We start from the raw sequence: 23,040 nt of genomic DNA, 5'->3' as shown, positions 1-23,040 counted from the left end.
TTCTTTGAATGTATCATTTATTTAACCAGTCCCTTAATGATGACTCTTCAGGTTGTTTCTATCTTTTTCATTACAAATAATGCTGCCAAGAATATTCCTGTACATCAGTCCACTTCACAAATGCTTGATTATGTCCTCTAGAATGGAAGCTCCAGGCAGGGAGGGATTTTGTCTGTTTTATTCACGGCAATATAGTTAGCACCTAGAACAGGGCTTCTCCAATAAATGTATTTGGAATGAATGACTGAAAATTTTCAGAATATATTCAAAGACAGGGCTTGCTAAGTCAAATAGAATGTGCACCTTTAATTTTAATGAATATAGTCAAATAGATCTTCACTGAGATTGCTTCAATTTACACACTTAGGAACAATGTATGGGAGTGTGAGTTTCGCCCATACTCTTTTCAACAGTTTACAAACTCTTTTAAATTGAATGAATGAAGTTATTTTTTCCACATGCTTAAAAGTCATTTGTATTTCCTTTTCTGTGAATTCTCTGTTCATGTTCTTTGCTTCTTTTTCTATTGAGTTGATGTTTTTATTGATTTATGGAAACTATGCATAGAAAGAAATTAGTCACCTCTGTGTGTGTATGTAATATTTTTTCCTTGTCTTTTCTTTTTACTTTGTTCATAGTTTGTTTTATGATATGCGATTTTTTTTTTAACCTCCCATGTGGTCACATTTATCAATATTTCCTTCATTACTTCTGGGTTTTAATGTCATGTTTTGAAAGGCCTTCCCCATTCCAAGACGAAAAAATGATTCTCCTTTGCTTTCATCTAGTACTTTTAAAAAATGTTTAAGAAGTTTATTTAGGTGTAGAAATGAGGAAGGGATACAAATTTTAATTTTTTCCAGATAGCAATCAAGTTGTAATAACATTATTTACTGAACAATTTATTTTTCTCCACAGAATTTGAAATACTATCATTTTGATATCAGTTCCAATATATGTATGGATCTATTTCTGTATTTTCTGTTCTATCATATTGCTCTGCCAGTCATGTGTCATTGCCTCAGTGTTTTGATTATTGTATGTAATGAGATTTTTGAAAATCTGGTAGGGATAGTTTCTCTTCTCTAGTCTATTTGTCAAAACTCTCCTAAATAATCTTGCTTGCTTATTTTTTTATATAATCTTTGGACTCTTCTCACCAAGTTACACAATATCCTTTGGTGACTGGTGGGCGGGCAGGGTCCCCTTAAATACTTGACTTCTTGTGGGTGCTGCCCATCTCCTAGGCCATGGTCCTTTTCCTGGCTCACTATCACTCTCTCCAACTGTACATGAATTTCATTCTTGGTGATTTCAGGAAGCCTTGGGTGGTCCTTCTAACACTGTTTCTCTGTTCTGTGGAGCCCCATCCTGCAAACTTCTAAGCTATCTCATGCTCACAGAATAAACGGTCATTATCAATGCGGCATGCCCTCCATGTCTCCATTTCAGGCATCCCACTTTCTAGCCACTAACTCCAGGATTTCCTGCTCTCTTCTCTAGCACCCTGATCCTGATACTCCAGAGTCTCCCTTACACTGCATTTTTTATATTTTTTCAGTAGTGCTTGGATCCCTTTTTAAAATACTATGTAGGTTACTTATGAAGTATGTTCACTGCTTACTATCTGTCTCCCCTGCTGGAATGTGAGCTCTGAGAGGACAGGAATACCTAATTTGTTTGTTTAATGCTATTTCACAAGTCCATAGGACTGCTGTACACATCAAATGCCTTTCAGCATTGAAGGGGAGTGTGCCATTTCTTGCTAATTGTCCCCCAGTGTGCCAGTTTTAATGTATTATGTCCCCCAAAATGCCATTATCTTTGATGCAATCTTGTGTGGGCAGACATACTCGTGTTGATTAGACTGTAATTCTTTGATTGAATGTTTCCATGGAGATATGACCCACCCAACTGGAGGTGATAACTCTGGATAATTTCCATGGAGTTGTGGCCCCACCCATTCAGTATGGGCCTTGATTAGTTCACTGGGGCCCTATAAAAGCTCAGACAGAAGGAACAAGCTTGCTACAACCAAGAGGGACACTTTGAAGAATGCACAGGAGCTGAGAGAGAAGCTGCACATGAGAGACAGTTTGAAGACGGCTGTTGAAAGCAGACTCTTGCTCTGGAGAAGCTAAGAGAGGACAAATGCCCCAAGAGCAGCTGAAAGTGAAATTCTGAAGAGGAGCTGCAGCCTAGACAGGAACATCCTGGGAGAAAGCCTGTTGAAACCAGAATTTTGGAGCAGACACCAGCCACGTGCTTTCCCCGCTAACAGAGGTTTTCCGGACACCACTGGCCATCCTCCAGTGAAGGTACCCGATTGTTGATGCGTTACCTTGGACACTTTAGGGCCTTAAGACTGTAACTGTGTAACCAAATAAACTCCCTTTTATAAAAGCCAATCCATTTCTGGTGTTTTGCATTCGGGAGCATTAGCATACCAGAACACCTAGCATCCCTTGTTATATTTTCAGTCTAAATAATACTCTCCCCCCAACTTTTAGCACTGCACATGTCCTGTTTCACATTTTGCCAGTGAAATATTAGTGGAAATGATGTGTGCAACTTCCACGGCACTTCCCAAAAAAGGAAATTGCTTGTCCTCTTCTTCCTCTTTCCCCCCTTCCTGCTGGTTGGGAAATGGTGACAACCTTTAGTGCAGAGGTAGAAGGCCCATGTTGAGGATAACAGAGGCACTCACCAGCCAGTGTGGCTTCCTAAGGGAATAGAACCATCTGCTACCAATCCTGAACCACCCTAATACTTCTGGACTGTTACATGAGAGTGAAATAAACTTCTATCTCATTTATCCACTGCATTTTGGAGTTCCTTCTTACAAAGCTCAGGGTACACCCTAACTAATATGGAGAGGACCACACACAATTTTTCTCTTTTGATTGATTAATATGATAAATTATAGTAAGAGCATTCATAATATTGAACCATCTTTGCATTCCTGAAATAAAATTCATGTGGTCATGTGGTCATGACGTATTATGTTTTAAGTATGCTACTGGTTCCTTTTGTCTAACATCTTCTTTGAATTCTTTACAATATTCATAAGTGAGACTGATCTGTTTTTAGAGGGATATCTTTTTTGGGGTTTGGTGTCAATGTTATGCTAACCGAGGTATAGATCAAAAGAAATGGGTATTTTAAGAATCATAATATATAATATCAGGAAGTTTATATCAATTTATATTTCCATCAACAGCATATTAGAATGTTTATTCTCTATACCCTTAGTATTTGGTATTATGATTATTTTAATTTATTATGTGTTTAATAAACTTTTTTATTTTAAATTTTATTGTGGTACCAGATATATAACATAAAATTTGCATTTTAACCATTTTAATTGTACAATTCAGTGTTATTTATTACAATTTCAATGTTGTACAACCATTACCACCATCCATTACCAAAGCTTTTTCATCACTTCAAATGGAAACCCTGTACCCATTAAGCAATATCTCCCAATTGTCCCCTCTCCCTGGCCCTGGGTAACCTCTAATCTATTTTCTGTTTCTATGAATTTGTTTATTCTAAGTATTTCATGCAAGTCGAATCATACAGTATTTGTACTTTAGTGTCTGGCATATTTCACTCAGCATAATGTTTTCAAGATTCATCCATGTTGTAGCAGATATCAAAACTTTACTGCTTTTAATGGTTTAGTAATATTCCTTTGTATAGAAAGATCACATTTTGTTTATTCATTCATCTGTTGATGGACACATGGGTCATTGCCACCTTTTGGCTATTGTGAATAATACTTCCATGAATATTAGTGTACAAGTATCTCTTTAAGTTCCTGTTTTTAATTCTTTGGGGTATATACTAGAAGTGGAATTGCTGGATCATTTTCTAGGTTTAACTTTTCAAGGAACTACCAAACTGTTTCCCATAGTGCCTGTACCATTCTACATTTTCATCAGCAATGCACAAGGGTCCAATTTTTCCATATATTCACCAATACTAGTTATTTTTCATTTTTAATAATAGCTACCTTAGTAGGTGTAAAGTGGTATCTCATTGTGGTTTTGATTTGCGTTTCCTTGATGATTAATGATGTTGAGCATCTTTCCATGGGCTTATCGACCATTTGTATATCTTCTTTAGAGAAACATTTATTCAAGTCTTTGCCCATTTTTTAATTGGGCTTATGGGTGGGCCATTTGTATATCTTTCCATGAGCTTGTGGGCCATTCATATGTCATCTTTGGAGAAACATTTATTCAAATCCTTTGCTCATTTTTTAACTGGGTTGGTTGTCTTTCTGTTGTTTAGTTGTTGGAGTTCATTATATAATGGATATTAATGTCTTATCAGATGCAAGATTTAGTATTTGGTATTAAAAATTACACTTTGTATTATTAAAAATAATTTGTGTCTTCTAGAGTTGAAAAATACTATTTTGCCTTAATTAGTATTTTCTTGATTACTTGTGAGGATGAAAAATATTTTCATATTTTTTTAAGCCAAGTGTACTTTTTCTAGACATGTACTTTCTCTGTTTTTCTATTGTGTCCCATAAAGTATTCAATGTAGTTAAATTTATTTGTCACATTCAGTTATTAATTTATTCAATTTTCACAATACTGGACCAAGCCCACAGTGGGTAATTGCTTCCCTTCTATTAAGAACAGGGTTATAACCAGACTTTATTGTCTACCCAGAGCTCTTCCACTGGACTCTGCCCCGGGATAACATTGCAACCTCAGACACTCAACACTAACACCTAATTCCCAGCAGCTTAGCTTACCCTTTCCCTTTCCCCCACAGGAAGTACCTAAACAAAGGAGTCAGCCATGTGGAATGGGGAGGCTTTGTCCCCACACCCCGACTTCTTTGATCCTCATAATAAATGGAAACCATTTTTGTTCTAAGTGCATAAAATGCTACTGAAATGCTGGTGTAGTGCGGAAAAACCATCAATAATGGCTGGTTGGAAGATTAAAATAATTATAGTTTAGTTATCTATAACTTAAGTTCAATAATACTGTCAAAAGGCATTAACTCATATATTTAAAACATATCCACTGAGCACTATAATTTCAATAATTAGGTCACAGGAGACATAAGAAGAAAAGATATGTCCTTTATCTAATGTTTGCCCTCACGATTAGAGTGACCATATAAGTTAGCAGCAAGCTGGGACACTGCAGAGTGAAAGGGGGTGGGGCAAATGCCAAATGATAAAGGTCACTGGGACAACAGGTTAAACTGCGACCGTTCTGATTAAACTGGAATGTATTGCCACCCTATTTATGGTAAACTATGAAAATAGTGCCATAAATTACTATATCTGTTCTTCTTTATAATCATTTCAACACTGATAAGATGTTAATCATATATATGATTATACATGTGTTCATATATACATACATACACACACATACTATACACATGATCTTTTCATCCCATTTTCTTCAGTTTTATGAAAAAAAAATGCAGTGTCCTACAAGTTTAGGTATGAAGTTGAAAGGATCAAATGGATTGTACAATTATTAGCTATAATCTTAAACACACACACACATGCACAATCCAAAACAAAACAAAACAAAAACCTAGAAAACAAAATGAACAGAAAAAAAAAGCTTATGTGCAAAAACAGCTACTTGTTTTACACTCTCAGGTTCAATATCAAACCCTGAAGGTGGCAAATAAGCTGTTTCATTTTCACAGCTTCCAAGTCAAATCATTCTTTGGCTGTGCTGACGTAATGTCTAGATAAACATTTTTTTCACTTAAGAAGACTCAAAAAGACAAAACCAACAAGTTCTGATGAATGACAGAACTCCTATTTTTAATGGTAGTATCAGAATACTAGAAAACAAGGGTAGGGATTGACTAGGGAGGATAAGTCCTATGAATTATAAATGCTTATCTTAAAAATAAACAAGTCATTTAAAATCCTAGATTTTATTTGCAAATAATCTTAATCTAAAATATTAAGTCTTCTAGTTTTCTCCAAGCAAAACATTGTTCTCTAGCCTAGGAAAACAAGACTTTGACGTTAAACTATTGATTGGCTCTTCCAGATTGCTAGAAAACAGGGGTGCTTTTCAACATGCAGCACAGCCAGAGGGTGAAGCAGCAGGATTCTCTGGGAAACAGTGTAATCCCTTCATCAGAGGGTAGCCCACTCCCATCTATATCCATAACCCCATGTTGGAAATGAGCTGTGCAGTTCCACTCAGGTAGGGATAGTAGAACCTTTATCAGTGTAATTATTCAAACATGAATGATTTATAGATACCTTGCTCTTTTTGTTTACTAAACAAACACCCTGACATTACTGCCCTATTTACTGAATGGAATCACTGTGAAGCAGGTGGAAAAAAAGAGTCTAAGGAACATGCAATTCCTCTTATTATATAAGGAGATGCAAAAATTAAAATAATGAAAATATCTGATTTGATTATATATTTTGTCAAACGACAGCAAACACCTTAGCTTTTGTATTAGACAAGATATAACCCCTTTCATTAGGCACAGAAGGTTTACAATTGAGGTCATCTGGCGACACTTTAAAGTTCTAAATCTTAATATATATGAACACCAGTTTGTCACATTCAAATTACATACACACCCTGAGTTTTCTAAGATGCCATTTGTGTGTTTTTCTTTTGTAAATTAAGGTATTAATTGTTATATTTAAAGATGCTATCATATTCCATTACATTCACCTTTGTGGCTTATACATCCAGAGAAAAATGCCAACCTTAATTCAGCAAGACTTGTGAGATATAATAAAATTGAAGTGGATACTGTTTGTCAGTCAATTTTTGTAAGTCTGAACTGTTTGTGTTGGGGGTAATATTTAATTTAAAGTTTAAGCATATAAAACTTCACATTTTTTAGTAAAGGAAAAAGTCAGGGGAAAGATCAAAGTAAAAGAACAGAGCTGAGATTCGAAATCCATTTTAAGCCAAAATGACAATGCCTTCATAAGTTAATATTAATCCTTTAATTATAAATTTCAAAGGTTTAAGTAGTTTCTATGACCTTAGCGTTGAATAATTATGCCATATGGAGCTTTTCTTCAATTTGAAAAAGATGCTGAATTGTTGCTCAAAGGCTTTTAATGACTTCAGGCTGGCAGAATTCCAGGAGAATCCTTCAGATCCCATTTAAAGTTACAGACCAGGAACCCCAGGCTGGTAAATGCTAAGTCAATTTCACAAAAACTTTTGATTTAGTGGAGTACATTGTAGAAAATGTTTGATGTGTTGTTACATTTTTAATATCAAAATGTGAAGGTTAAAATAACTATTTATAATGGAGAAATCACAAAGGAAAAGATTAATAGATTTGTTTACAAACCAAAATATTCTCCGTATCAGAAAGACCATAAAGTTAAAAGGCACATACCGACATTATGTGCCACGATGATGATAAGGGTTTATCATCTGAAATATAACAGGAGTTTTTATAAGTTGTGAGAAAAACACTAACACCCTAAAAGAAGAGAAACTGGCAATGGACATGAACAGGCAATCCCCAGAAAATAAATTATGGATAACATATAAATATATTTTAATTGTTCATTCTCAACTTTCAAAAAATGCACATTAAAAACATAAACTTTTTGCAAAAAAATACCAAAAACTAAAGAAAAATATTAATGATATGAAGTTCTGGCCAGGATAACACAGATATTCTGTTGGGGAAATATGAATTGGTAGAACTTTCTGAAAAGCAATTGGTGCAGTCAGTCACACTGAGATTTTTTTTTTTTTTTTTTTTTTAATTTTGAAATAATTTCAAACATATAGGACAGTTTCACACTGGGATTTTAACTTAAGGGAAAAAAACTGGAAATGTTGGCAAAGATTTACATATAAATAGATGTTAGTCTCAGCATTAATTTAAATATTTTTTAAAAGCCTAAATGTTCAAAATAGAGGAGTATCACAATAAATTACACAATATCCATAAAATGGAATATCATGAAACAATGAAAACCATATTTCCAAAGGATTTTAAAAGACATTGGTATATTCTTAGTATAAAAAGCAAGAGACAAAACTGTTTATTCAGGATGATCTCCATCAGCTAAATTAATCTATTTTACATACACATTAAATTATTGCTCTCGGTACCTCTGGGTGGTGGAAATAACCAGAGAATGTCATACTCTTCTCCATTTTCTAAAATATCCTCTATTTCAATAAAGGTCCTTTTGAAAATAACTGAACAGATTTCTGAAACAATGGTAAATTTTACATACCAAAGTTTTAAACATTCTTCTGAAAACTACTATTATCTCTTAGTAATGTCCTTTAATTTTTCAAAGGTTCATATGTTACGGACTTTGTTTCAATTTGGTTTGAAAAGATTTGAGAAGAAGCTTTTGCTTTGACAATGTCAATCATTTCCTCTCTTGGATTCACTAGTTTGAGTGTTTTGACCTTGTGGAGGTATTTCATGTCTCTCTTAATGTGAAACCATCGAAGATACTCTCCAGGTTAAATCGCTGCTGACAGAAATTCAGGTAGGATCTGGACTTAGAAATTCTTTTATAACCATAACATTTGAAGTGCTACTGATACAACCCAGGCCCACATGGAATGTTAAATTTAGATTATTTATTATCCTTGTGTTATTTTTCTCTCCTCTTTGAACCTCAATTTTATATTCAATAATAGGAAAATTAACCTCTAAACCCCTCAATTGTGACTGGATTTTGAACTGCTAGCAAAAATTTTAACATTCCAGATTTATTTAGAGATGCTTTTTATTAGAAATAGGGAGAAGAATTCAAGTACCTTGCACATTGACACAACAGGCTAGTAACAGAATTACCAGCTTATTAGTAGCATTATTCAAACTTTTATAGTAAAAACTCAAATGTTTACTAATTTGTATCAGAAAAAACATAAAACTATGTGCAAAAAAAAAGATTTATGCTGTTTGTTAGTCAATACAACACTAAAATAACACGAATGAATAGTTGAACATAAGATGTATCCTGTCCTACCCAAGTATTTGATCAAATTTGGATAAATCAGTAACATTTTATTTATTCGCATTACGTATTGTTCAGTGGGGCTATGCTGTCTCTCTGCTGATCATCATTCTTTCCTTCGCTCACTCAGCATTTAATGAATGCCTGCTTGGCACTATGCATGCCCCTGGAGGCTTAGAAATGAACATGTCACAAGGATGGCTTTCAGGCAGCTCACAGTCCACATCTTCACAGCATCCGGAAGTGCTAAACTCCTTTTACTAGTTAAGTAAAAACCATTTATCTATCAAAAATACAAATTACTCCTCATAATAAGAGCCCAACACTTGTATTTTACCAAATGAACACTAGAGTTGGAGGATTCCACCGCCTCAACAAAAATCAAACTTAACTCTTGCCTATACTACTGTCTTTCCTTTCTCTAGACTCTCCATCTTTGCCTACAACTTCCTGCATTCTGGTCTACCTCCTTGGAGCCTTGATTCATGTGAGCTAAAATTGCTAGGCCAAAACCCCATTTCTCTTTTCTTGAATTACTCTGTTCTCAGTTCAATTCGGCAGCAATTCACTTTTCCAGACTCATAGTGCCCATGCTCACCCCTCTACCTGCAGTACTCCAATTCTACCTACGTAAATTCTTATATCCTCTTCCTTTTGGTGGCATTCCATCCATCTGCTCAGTCTGAAGTCTTAATTCTTTTTTTTAAATATACTGAGCTATATTTGCATACCCTACAATCATCTACAATGTACAATCAATTATTCACAGTACCATCATATAGTTGTGCATTCATCACCAGAATCAATTTTTGAACAGTTTCCTTATTCCAAAAGAAATAAAAATAAAAGAAAAAAGAACACCTAAAACTTTCCACCACCACCCCCATCCCACCCTTTTATTTTTTGTCCCCATTTTTCTACTCATCTGTCCATACAATGGATAAAGGGAGTGTGAGTCACAAGGTTTTCATAATCACACAGTCACACCATGTAAGCTGCATAGTTATACAGTCACCTTCAAGAATCAAGGCTACTGGGTTGCAGTTCAGGTGTTTCCTTCTAGCTATTCCAATACACTAGAAACTAAAGAGGGATATTGTACCAGTTTGTATGTATTATGTCCCCCAAAACTCCATATTCTTCAAGGCAATCTTGTGTGGGCAGACATATTTAGTGTTGACTGGGTTGGAACCTTGTGATTGGATGTTTCCATGGAGACATGACTCAATCAGCTGTGGGAGAGACGTTTCATTGGATTATTTCCATGGAGTTGTTGCCCCACCCATTCAGGGTGGATCTTTATTGGATCACTGTAGTATTTTAGAAAGAGCCACACAGACCCAGACACAGAGCAGCTGTGAGGGACATTTTGGAGAGCAACTGAGAGTGGACATTTTGAAGAGAAGCTGCAGCTAAGAGAGGACAAAATACCCCAAGAGCAACATTTTGGAGAATGCCATTTTGAAACGCAACCTGGGAGCAAGCAGACACCAGCTACATGTCTTTCGAGCTAACAGGGGTTTTCTGGATGCCATTGGCTGTCCTCCAGTGAAGGTACCCAATTGTTGATGCCTTACCTTGGACACTTCATGGCCTTAAGACTGTAACTTTATAATCAAATAAACCCCCTTGATAAAAGCCAATCCATTTCTGGTGTTTTGCAAAACAGCAGCATTAGCAAACTGGAACAGATATCTATATAGTGCATAAGAATGCCCTCCAGAGTGACTTCTTGACTCCATTTGAAATCTTTCAGCCACCGAAACTTATTTTGCTCCATTTCTCTTCCCCTTTTTGGTCAGGAAGATTGTCTCAGTCCCATGATGCCAGGTCCAGGCTCATCCCCAGGAATCATGTTCCACATTGCCAGGGAGAGTTACACCCTGGGAGTCATGTCCCATGTAGGGGGGAGGGCAGAGTCCACCTGCCACGTGGGCTTAGAGAAAAAGGCCACATCTGAGCAACAAAGAGGTTCTCTGGGGGAGAGACTCTTAGGCACAATTATAAGTAGGCTTGCAGTAAAAGGATTCATAAGGGCAAGCCCCAAGATTGAGGGCTTAGCCTACTAAACTGTTAATCCTCAAAGTTTGTAAGAATATAATAACCCAGGTGGGGAAGAACATTTCTGCATTTTTCCTCAGTTCCTCAGGGTGGGGGGGGGCTCACAAACATATTTTTATTCTTTGCCCAAATTACTTTGGGATATATCAGGATTTCCCCCTAACTTGTACAAACCTACCAGATCTCACTTCCTATTCATAGTTCCATATAATTACGGTATTTGAATAAACTGACCATACAAGTTAAATTATTTAGTGTGCTGCATAAAATATAGATCCTGCACCAAATAAACATCTCTTCCCTTGGTCTCACACAGAGGTTGAAGTTTTGAAACACAGTCAATATCTTCCTTTACCCTCTGGCCTAATTTGCTTAGTCTTAACCAGATCCGTGAAGCCTGAATTCTTGAAACTCCTCACTCTGCCAACTACTGTGATTCTTCATACTAAGAATGCAGGTGACTTAGATATAAGCTCTTATCAAGTCTTGTCAGATTAAAAGTCTTTGCCAATCCTCTTCTTCCTTCCTCCCCTGGCAAAAGTCATGCTTCCTTTCATCAGTCATTTAATATATACTAGATGAGCACCTACCATGTGCCAAGTTTTCTAGGTACTGGTGGTACAGAAATGAAAAAAGACAGAAAAGGTTCTGCTAATGGAGCTTACATTCTGATGAAGGGAAAGAGACAATAAAGAAACAACTTTAAAAGATTACTTCAGATGCCGAGACATGCTATGAAGACAACGGGACAAGGTAAAGGGTAATGGTAAGCAAGACTTTAGATCAAGGGGTCAGAGAAGAACTCTCTCCAGAGTGCAGAATGATGAGAAGGAGATAGCCATAGGTAATAATGGGGAAGAATATTTCTGGCAGAGGAAGTGGCAGGTGAAAAGACCTGGAAGCAGGAGAGAGCACAGCATGTTGCAGGTACAGATCAATGTCCCATGTGGCTGGAGCCTAGGAGCTGAGTGGTGTGGGTGGGCCTCATCTTTCAGATCTCAAGCCACCAATTATCTGATTCTTGGCATAATTAAGCTCTTTCCCTCCATTAATCCTTTCTCATAGACTTCAAAATTCTCAAGAATTTTTCAGCCTAAAATGCTGCTCTGTGGAACTACATCTTCCTTTTATACCACCAAATTTCCCAAAACAATAGACTATTCACTTATCTCCACTTCCTCACTACTCTCTCACTTATCTTTTGTAACCACGTTTCTATCTGCACGATCATTTTCAGTGCTTTGTCCAAGATCATCAGGGACTTCTCAGTTTCAAATCCAGTGACCTTTCCTCAACTCCCAACCTTCCAGATTTCCTGTAACATTCTTGACTATCCTCCTTTTCAAAATGTTCTTTTCCTTGATTTCCGTGAAAATATATTCTTACATTCCTCTTCTCTTGGTGACCCTTCTTTGCCTGTGTCCTCCTTAACTTTCTTAATGTAGCTGTTCCTTTAAGTTCTTCCTTCACAACTCTTGTGTTTTTCTTTCTACGTTCCTCTCTTTAACAGCCTCACTCGCTCCCAAGACCACAGGCCATGCCCTTTCTGTGAGTGATTCCTACGCTGTTTGTGCCAGGACATGCCTTTTAGAATGGCCTGCAGAAGTGTCCCTTCAATAGGCAGGTGAAGCTCACAGCTGGATATAGGAACACTTGAGACTCCACTTCTTCATAACGAAATTCATCCCCACATAAGAAACTTCTCCTTAAGCTCTCAATTTAAGGGTTGAAATTATATTTAAGTCTAATCAATCCCATCTCTGGGCTTCTTCTCAAACATGTCTCCTCTATCCCCTTGCCACTGCTGCACACCACCTCTCATGAACCTCTGACGTCCCCCAAGGACCTCTTGCCCGGACTAATCCAGTCCCTGCCAATTATTCCTACTGCTACGATGTCTTGCCAACACTGACAGAATGTTTTTTCCCAATAATCACTTGAATCTTGACTCTTCATTGCTCAAAAGACGTTAGTAGCTTCTCTCTACCCAATGAAGCTAAAATATTTATCATGGCTTTGAAGACCTTCCACAATCCCTAAACTGTCTTGAAGCCTAATCCCTAATCACTCCCCTCAATTAACCTATATGCCATGTAAACTTTTTTGTTTGCTCTTGCTTTTGTTATTCCTTTCACTTGGAATGCCATCTTCCATATCTACTAGTCAAAATCCTACATATTACATCCAGTTCAAAGTACATCTCCTCCAGTTAATTTTCCTGGATTTTCTCAGCAGAAAATAATTCTCCCCAAATTCACCCTCTACCTCACATTATAGTTGTTTGTGTATGTGTCTTGAATTCACTGTTATTCTGTAATCTCCTTGGGGACAGTGTCCATGGTTTTTCTTTGTTTGTTTTCTGTATCCCCATAGTGCTTGGGACAATGCCTCTCGGGGATACAGAAAATCTTATAAAACTAATACTGATCTTTTTTTTTTTTACTATCTGTAACCTGCTACTTGGTAACACATATAAACCTGTACTTGAAAAAGTTCATCTTCTATTAAAAAGAAACATTTGAAATGTGAGTATATAATACAAGAAAATTAAGGCCTAAATTATATGTTTTATGAGTCTGGCCTCACTATGTCCAATTTTCTTAAATCAAGGTGCAATGCTATTTGTGCCATTTTAGAACACTTACTTAGAAATACTTCGAACTCTTAGCCAAGGTCATTGAAGCCAAGGTAAGGTATGTAAACGGGAGCTAACACAAGAGATAAATGGCAACAGTGCTTTCACTTTCCATCAGTCTCTCATCTGCTATTGTCAGAGGACTAACTAAGACTATTCCATATAAGCCCCAATTCCTAAAACTTTCTATATTTTAGCATCAAAATATTATGTCATGCTTAGATGGAATTATCACTAACTTCTCCACTTAGATGTACAAAAGGTATCTTTACCAAAGCATGTCCCGAACGGAACTCCTGCCCGACCCGTTGCACTTACAGTCTTCCTCCTTTCAACCAAGAGGAACTTTACTTCCCCCGATTTAGGCGAGTAACCTGGAGCCATCCTCGACTCCTCTCTTTTTCTCATGCCCCACATCTGAACTAAGAGCAAATCCTGCCAGCTCTGCCTGCAGAACACATCCCAAGTCTCATCAGTTCTCACCACCGTCACTGCTACCACCCAGCCCAAGACTCTTATCGTCTCTTGTCTGAATTAGTGCAATACCTTTTAATTGGTCTACTTCCACCAGTGCCCCCAATTCAGTCTATTCTCAGCAAAGCAGTCAGAGGGACCCTATTCAAATGGGAGCTAAATCATTTTGCTCCTCTGCTCAAAACCTGCCAAGGCTCCCCTACTCAGTCAGTCACTGCCACGTCCTTTGTGTGGCCTCCTGCGCACACCTCCATGACCTGGGCCCTCCCCTGAGGTTTCTTCTCTGACCTCACAGCCTTTTCCCCTCCTCCTCACTTCCAGCTACACTGGTTTCCTTGCTTTCCCTCTAAGAAGCCAGGCTCGCTCCTCTCTAGCGCCCTTTCTCCATTTCCTTCTGGGTTCAGAGCTATGTTGCCAAGGTCCAAGTCTGCTAAATTCTGACTTTTTAATAACTTCAGGTACTGTGAAGTAAAAACCTCAAGATCAGGGTCCATGTAAAATCAATAGAATACTGCCTAAAATGGTGTGGTATTCTCTATGAAGGCTCAGCATTATTCAGTCACAAAGAGGAGGAGGTAGAAAACAGAATCAGAAACAGAAGAGTCTTAAATCACTTTTTTCACATTTCTTGATCCCAAGATACTGACTGCTCTGAAGAAACTCAAGGGGCAATTTAAAGTTGTTATGATTAATAGAAATTCACATTTACTACCTGATTAAAATAACTTACACTTATCAGACCATCAAAAGAAAGAATATATGGAATTGTGCCTTGAATATATCAACTCAAAATGTATGTGTAAACATTATATTGACATTCATTCCAATGACAAGTAATTTTAAAGAAACTTTCCTTATTTCTACTGAAACAACAATCTGGAAAAATAGGTCATCATTTATGTTATACTGTTATAAAAAAACAAAAATCCAGAAATGATTATTAGACGACTTAGAAAATTTAGGACTACAGACCAAGTATTCCTAATCAGTATACTATTTCATGATATTATAATATTATTTTATTACAATGTATATTTAATTACTACAGCATGGATTATTCTATACAATCCCTTCCATGAAAGTCAAGGGAAAAGGTAGGACATTCCATAAATTATTTTTGTGGTGCTCAGGGCAAGATACTCAAATTACTCATTAGAAGCACTTACAAATTTGAAAAGTAATTCAATGTCCACCACTTTTTAGAGATTAAATATTAAGGTGGTAGCAGTGGACTTTAAATCAAGATTTCAATCGTCTATAAAAACTCCACTTGGTTTCTTACCTTTTCCAGTGTCGTCTCTGTTTCTGCAGCGTGAGACTTTTTCAGTTCCAGTTTCATCTTCTCTGATTCAGCCTTCAGTCTGCTGACAGCAGTCTCGTGGTCCCTTGCAGCCCTCTGCTTTTCCTCTTCACGAAGAAGACCAAGCTCCACCAGCTGCTGTTTCCGCTGTGAGTTCACATTAATCAGTTCTTCTTTCAACTTGTGAACCTGGGTCTCCATGTCAACAATAACCTTGTTTTTAAAAATGGAAAAATGGAAGGGGACATGAATAGGAAAGTCACAAAAGAAGAAATGCAAAAGGAAATAAACGTGAAAAAAGTTCACTCCTTCCTTCCTTCTTTCCCTCATCCCCCAATCTCTTGCCATTCCCTCCCAGCTCAGAGGAAAAGACAACTTGGAACATTTGTACTATGTGTTTGTATCCTTCAACAACATATTAATTTTATTTGTTTCTACTAGCTTTGAAATAGAATATTAAATGGGTTCTTCTGCATGTTGCTTTTTCAATTATTCAACATTATGTTCCTGAGAATCATCCAGTGTACCTATTACATTTTTGTTTTACTATTCATTGATTTCTGCTCGTATTTTTGTTAGTAATAACAAAACTATTAATATTCAGCTGTTATTTTCTTTCTGCTGTCTTTGGGTATATATTGTATTTCCTCTCAACTTATTTTGATGCTTAACTCACTTATTTTATAAACTTTTTCTTTTCTGATTTACAAGCTTTAGACTCTAAATGTCTCTCTAACTATCACTTTAGTGCAATTTCTTAAGTTTAGAACTATGGTAATTTCATTGTCATTTAGTTCAAAACATTTTTTAACTTTCATTATGGTTTCGTCTTTGACTTATGAGCAATTTAAAAGCATGTCTCTTAATTCCCAATCATATGGGGTTTGATGGTTATCTCTTCTGTTATTGGCTACTAATTGCATTGTGGCTAGAAGTAGTAGTCTATATTACACTACTCCTTTGAAAATTGTTGTGATTTGCTTGATGACAAATTATAAGTAATTTTTTTAAGTTTCACATGTGCTTGTCAAGAACGTGTATTTTGTTTATTTTGCACAGTTGGGTTCTGTGGTTCATATATGTCCACTGGACCAAACTTCTTCATTGTGCTGTTGAAATCTATATCTCACTGATTTTAAAAATTAATGACTATTTTTTAGAGCAGTTTTAAGTTTCCAGAAAAATTGCACTGAAAATACCGAGAGTTTCCATATACTTCCTCCTTTAACCACCCACCCCAATTTCCCCTATTATTAACATCTTGCTCTACTGTGGTACATTTGTTATAATTGATGAATCAATATTGATATATTATTGTTCACTAAACTCCATACTTTACATTAGGATTCACTCTTTGTGTTGTACAGTTCTATAGGTTTTGATAAATGCATAACACCATGTATCCACCATACAGTATCCACCATTGTAGCATCATACACAAGTTTCACTGCCCTAAAACTCCCATTTGCGCTACCTAGTCACCCCTCCCTTCCTCCCTCACCCTGAATTCCTTGCCACCAATGAACCACTGATCTTTTTACTGTCTCTCCAGTTTTGCCTTTTCCAGAATGTCATACAGTTGAAATCATACAGTATTTAGCCTTTACAAACTGGCTTGTTTCACTCAGCAATATGCATTTAAGGTTCCTCCTATCTTTTTGTGCCTTGATAGCTCATTTCTTCTTATTGCTAAATAGTATCCCATTCTATGGATAGAATATAGTTTGTTAATCCATTCACTTGACAAAGGACACACTGGTTGCTTCTAAATTTTGGTAATTACAAATAAGGCTATTATAAACATTTGTGTGCAAGTTTTTTGTTGTTGTTGTTGAGCTACTGTTTACTTACAGATGTACAAAAAAATCACCCACTATAATGGTATATTTTTCTATTTTTCTTTGTAGCTCTGTTAAATTTTCCTTTATATATTTTGATGTTATAAGGGCCATATCAGTTCTATACTGTGTGAGTTAACTGGATTTTTGTTATTAAATAGTGATTTTCTTTTCTCCTAATATTAATTTTTGCTTTAAACTCATTTTTTTTGTTTAACTAACAGACTTGAAGAGTAGTTTTATTTTGTGGGGGGGGGGGGGGTGATAGTATTTGCTTGGTATATTTTTATCCATCCTTTTACTTTAAACCTTTGTGTATCTTCTAGTTTTAGACATATATCTTGTAAACAGCATACAGATTTTGCATTTTAGTTTTTTAATGCAATTTTATTAAGATATATTCACATACCATACAGTCATCCAAAGTGTACAGTTGTTCACAGTATCGTCATATAGTTGTACATTCACCACTACAATCAATTTTTTTAACATTTTCATTACTCCAAAAAATAAACATAAAAATAAGAATAAAAGTAAAAATAAAAGTACAAAAGAATACCCAAAACATCTCATTCTCCTTTCCCCCCTATTATTCATTTACTTTTTGTCCCCCTTTTTTCTATTCATCTGTCCATACTCTGGATAAAGAGACTGTGAGCCACAAGGTTTTCACAATCACACGGTCACACTGTATGAGCTATATAGTTATAAGACCATCTTCAAGAATCAAGGATACTGGATTGCAGTTCAACAAGTTTCAGGTATTTCCTCCTAGCAATTCTAATACACTAAAAACTAAAATGGGACATCTAAATAACACATAAGAATAACCTCCGGAATGACCTCTCAACTCCATTTGAAATCTCTCAGTCACTGAAACTTTATTTTCTTTCATTACTTTTCCCCCTTTTGGTCAGGAAGTCTTTCTCAATCCCATGATGCTGGGTCCAGGCTTATCCCTGAGAGTCATATCCCACATTGCCAGGGAGATTTAAACCTCTAGGAGTCATGTTCCATGTAGGGGGGAGGGCAGTGGGTTTACCTGACAAGTGGGCTTAGAGAGAGAGGCCACATCTGAGCAACAAAAGAGGTTCTCTGGGGGTGACTCTTAGGCACAATTATAAGTAGTTGGCCTCTCCTTTGCAGTAACAAACTTCATATGGGCAAGCCCCAAGATTGAGGGCTTGGCCTACTAAAATGGTAGTCCCCAATGCTTGCCAGAATATCAGGAATTCCCCAGGTGGGGAAGTTTGATAATTACACATTTTCCCCAGGCCCTCAAGGAGGCTTTGCAAATACTTTTTATTCTCTGTTCAAATTACTCTGGGATGTATTGGGGTTTCATGCTAACCTGTACAAACCACCCAGATCTCACCCTCCAGTCAAGCTTCCATGTAAATATGGTGCTTGAATAAACTGACCATACAAATTAAATTATATAGCATGCTACAGGATATATAGATTTTGCACCAAATAAACATCTCTTCCTTTGGTCTCATACGGAAGTTGAGGTTTTAAAACACAATCAGTATCATCCTTTTCCCTTTAGTCTGGTTTACCTCAGTCCTAATCAAGTTCATTTCGTTCATGTCTCTAATTGAAGTCTGAACTCTTTTTCAGCTTCTTTAACATTTTCTGTATGGGGGTAATGTTGACACTTACAGCTGCTGAACTCTGGCTCTGGACTTCAGGTGTCACACAGATACCCGAAGTTCCAGGGACTGACCAGGATATACACCAACAACTTAGCATCTCAGAATTTAGAGATAACCATTACCACTCATGAATAGATGTGACTGCTGCAAGAGCTTACAATCTAGGAACCTTTACCATAAGCCTTCCCCTGATAACCTGTGCTCTCAGATTCCATTCTCAGAGTTTGCACATTATAGTAAGTTCATATTAGTGAAGCATTATAACATTTCGATTCTGGCTTATTTCACTCAACATACTGTCTTCAAGGTCCATTCACCTAGTTGCATACCTCACAACTTCATTTTTTTCTTGCCACTGCTCAGTATTCCATTGTATGTACCGACCACAGTTCACCATTCCATTTATCAGTCAATGTACCCTTAGGCCATCTCCATCCATTGCAAATTGTGAATACTGCTGCCATAAACACCAGTGTGCAATGTACTTTCAGTCCCTGCTCTCAGTTCCTCCAAGTATATATCCAATTATGGGGTTGCAGGACCTTATGGCAATCCCATAATTAGCTTCCTGTGGAACCACCACACCTCCCTCCAACTGGTCTGCGCCATTCTACTTCCCTACCAAAAGTAATAGATATATCCCTCTCTCCACATTTTCTCCAGCACTTGTTTCCTTCCCTCTGTTTATTTTTAAGCAGTATTATTCACACACCACACAATCCATCCTAAGAAAACAATCAATGATTCCTGGTATAAACACACAGTTATGCATTCATCACCACAATCTATATGAGGACATTTCCATTTCTTCTGCAAAGAAAGAGGAAAAGGAGAAAAAAAATGAAGAATAAAAATATGAGACAGAAGAAAACTAAAAATCAAATAAAATACAATGAAAAGGTCAGACAATACCACCACCACCAAGAATCCCACATCTCTCCCTTATATCCCCCTCTTATAGACCTTTAGCTTTGGTATATTGCCTTACTATACTTACACTCATCTTTGATCAGAGTACTTACAATATTGTGTTACCATCACATACTATTATGCTATCCACTCCACTTCTGGATCCATACAATCAATCCTGTTGAACCTTCTGTACTCCTTCAGCATCAAATGCCCAATCTCTAACCTCTTTCTAACTCATGATAACCTGTGTTCTCAACTCTCAAATTTCACTCATCAATGTTAGTCTGTATTCTTGAGCCCATACAGTATCCATCTTTTTGTTTTCTGGCTAATTTCACTCCATGTAATGTCTACCATCTACCATTTTGTTTTTTGGATTTTGTATGTCATATCTTATTTTATTTTTAATTTTTTCCTCTCTCTTTTTACCCTTACTGATAGTCTTCATTTCTGCACTCTTCTCCAAATCTCTCTCTCCTGTCTTTTCCTAACTGCCTGTAGTGCTCCTTTTAGTATTTCTCATAAAGCAGGTATCTTGTTCACAAACTCTCTCAGTGTCTATTTTGTCTGAAAGTATTTTAAACTCTCCCTCATTTTTGAAGGACAGTTTTGCCAGATATAGAATTCTTGGTTGGCAGTTTTTCTCTTTTGGTATCTTAAATACATCATACCACCACCTTCTCACCGCCGTAGTTTCTACCGAGAAATATGCAGTAGGTCTTATTTGAGCTTCCTTTGTATGTGATGGACCGCTTTTCTCTTACTGCTTTCAGAATTCTCTCTTTGTCTTGGATATTTGATAATCTGATTATTAAGTGTCTTGGAGTTGATCTACTCAGAACTATTCTGTTTGGGGTATGCTGGGGTTCTTGGATCTGTAATGTTGTGTCTTTCATAAGAGAAGGGAAATTTTCAGTGACCATTTCCCCCTTTCTTTCTGCCCCCTTTCCCTTCTCTTCTCCTTCTGGGACACGCATGACACATATATTCATGTGCTTCATATTGTCATTCAATTCCCTGAGACCCTGCTCATATTTTTTCCATTCTTTTCCCTATCTGTTCTTTTGGGTGTAGGATTTCAGATGTGCTGTCCTCTAGTTCACTTACCTTTTCTTCTGCCCCTTCAAATCTGCTTTTGTCTCCATTGTGTTTTTCATTCTTCTACTGTGTTTTTCATTCCAAGTTCTGTCAATTGTTTTTTCAAACTTTCATGTTCTTCCTTATGTTTACCCAATGTCTTCTTTACACTCTTCCTCTCTTTTGCCATATCTTCCCTCAACTCACTGATTTGATTTTTGAATTGATTTAACATATTTGTTTAAGATCTTTAATTAGTTGTGTCGGTTCCTGTATCTCATTTGAGGTGTTTGTTCCTTTTACTAGGCCATATCTTCATTTTTCCAGTGTGATTCATTATTTTTTTGTTGTCTAGGCATCTGGTTTCCTTTACTATACTAATTAGATTTTCCCAGAGCAGACAGGCCCAGGTCTCAGGAGGAGGTTGTAATCAGTATCATGTTTCCCTGAGGGTGAGATCCAGAATATTGTCAGACTTTCCTGTGAGGCCTCTAGACCCTGTGCTTTCCTATCCTGCCCAGCAGGCAGTGCTTCTCAGCTCGCAGCTTCTCACCATCTTAAAGAGGTGTGGTGCCTTTAAACCTCAATTGACCCTGTCCAGGCCAGGGGCCAAAGGTGTCAGAAGCCAAGCTCAAGGTGTTTTGGTTTTGGTTTGTTTGTTTGTTTTTTACCCCAGGCCCTGGGGTCTGAGTTCTCTGAGGGAGGGCAGCCACTTGAGCTACACCCTTTAGGGAATTATCTCCTACAATTGAGTTTTTCCTTGGACTCTCTATCTTAACTCCACCCTTGCCTGGGTTAGTGCTGACAATAGAAAATGCCTGTAGCTTTCTCTAATGAGATACTTAGAATGAGAGGAAAAAAAAAGGAAAAAGGAAAGAAGTCCCCTTTTCAGAGCCAGTCTCTAGCCCTTTAGTTCACCAGTCAAGAACAGAGTTTGTACCCAGTTCTCTGTGCCCCTTTTCTTGGCACACAGCCCTTTTCCAGTATTCTGAGTTCAGCTGACTCCAAAAGCCACTTTTTTTCATTTACATATGTATTTTTTTTTCCATCAGCGCTGACTCCTCTCTGCTGGGAGAAACCTCTGCGTTCCTTTCTTGCTTGTTCTGGGTTCATCTGGGCTTGTAGCTGATATTCAGTAGTCCAAATTTGTTAATTAAAACTTCAGTTGGAGCTTGGTTGAGCTACTTTCCCTTGGTCGTGGCAGAGGCTGCTTCTTTTTCCCACAGGGAAGTGTTCCAACTCAGCCTTCTGTGCTGGATGGGGGAGGGTGCCAGCTCTGCAGTTTGGGGAGTTCTAGCTGCGATCTCAGCCACTCCATCCATTCCAGACTGGTATACAATGTTGTCCAGTCACAGAAGTTGCTCTAACATTTGTTCCAGATTATTTACTAGTTGTTGCTGGCTATTTGCTAGTTGTTCTAGGGGACTAACTGAATTCCACACCTCCTTATGCTGCCATCTTGCCCCACCCTCCTGCATTTTACTTTTAAAATTGAATCAACTGGGATTCTGGGAAGATGGCAGCATAGAAAGAAGTGGAAGACTTAGTCTCCCCCAGAACAATTCATAAATGAACAAAAAAACAGTAAATAACCTGGAATAACAGCAGGCAGACAAACGTGACTGTACACTCAACACCCACCGACATGAATTGGGAGGAATGCCCGAGATCACACCATAAAATCTGTAAGTAAAACTGTGGACCCGCGCTGATAGCCGAGAACCTAGAGCCGAGAGCCCCTCCCTCACGGAAGCCGCGCCGTGCACTTTCTCAGCCCAGCTTCAAGTGAGGTTTCAATATGAACTGCTCAATACAGACAGCGAATCCTCAACAAGCAGACAGAGGCTTTTGGTGACAACTGACCTTGGGAGAATCGGGGGACATGTCTGTCTCAGGATAGGGAGCCCAGAGGTTCAGGTGCTATATCTGGCTGACGGGTGAACCTGGGAGTTTTTCTGTCCCTGGCTCTCTCTCTCTGGAGAAAGCCTCAGCTGTTCTCAGCCAACAAGGCATTGCAGTAAAGAGAGCCTCAGACATTCTGCATTCTGAAACGAGCTGAGAGCCCCGCGGCACAGCCCAGGGGCCCAGGGCTTCCCTTGAGGGGCAGC

General features: G+C 37.5%; 1 protein-coding gene across 2 annotated transcripts in view; it reads right to left on the bottom strand.

Annotated features, from left to right (window-relative positions):
- The window catches only part of CEP112 (centrosomal protein 112), a 560,812-nt gene that overhangs the window by 198,253 nt on the left and 339,519 nt on the right, over window positions 1-23,040 (bottom strand). For both annotated transcript variants that reach the window (XM_037809125.1, XM_037809126.1), the window contains one exon: window positions 15,433-15,663. In XM_037809125.1, coding sequence (XP_037665053.1) covers window positions 15,433-15,663 — 231 coding nt within the window. The remainder of the gene's footprint in view (window positions 1-15,432; window positions 15,664-23,040) is intronic.

This window comes from Choloepus didactylus, chromosome 18 (genome assembly GCF_015220235.1).
Source record: "Choloepus didactylus isolate mChoDid1 chromosome 18, mChoDid1.pri, whole genome shotgun sequence".
Taxonomy (NCBI): Eukaryota; Metazoa; Chordata; class Mammalia; order Pilosa; family Megalonychidae; genus Choloepus; species Choloepus didactylus.
This window is presented reverse-complemented; position numbering and strand designations above follow the sequence as displayed.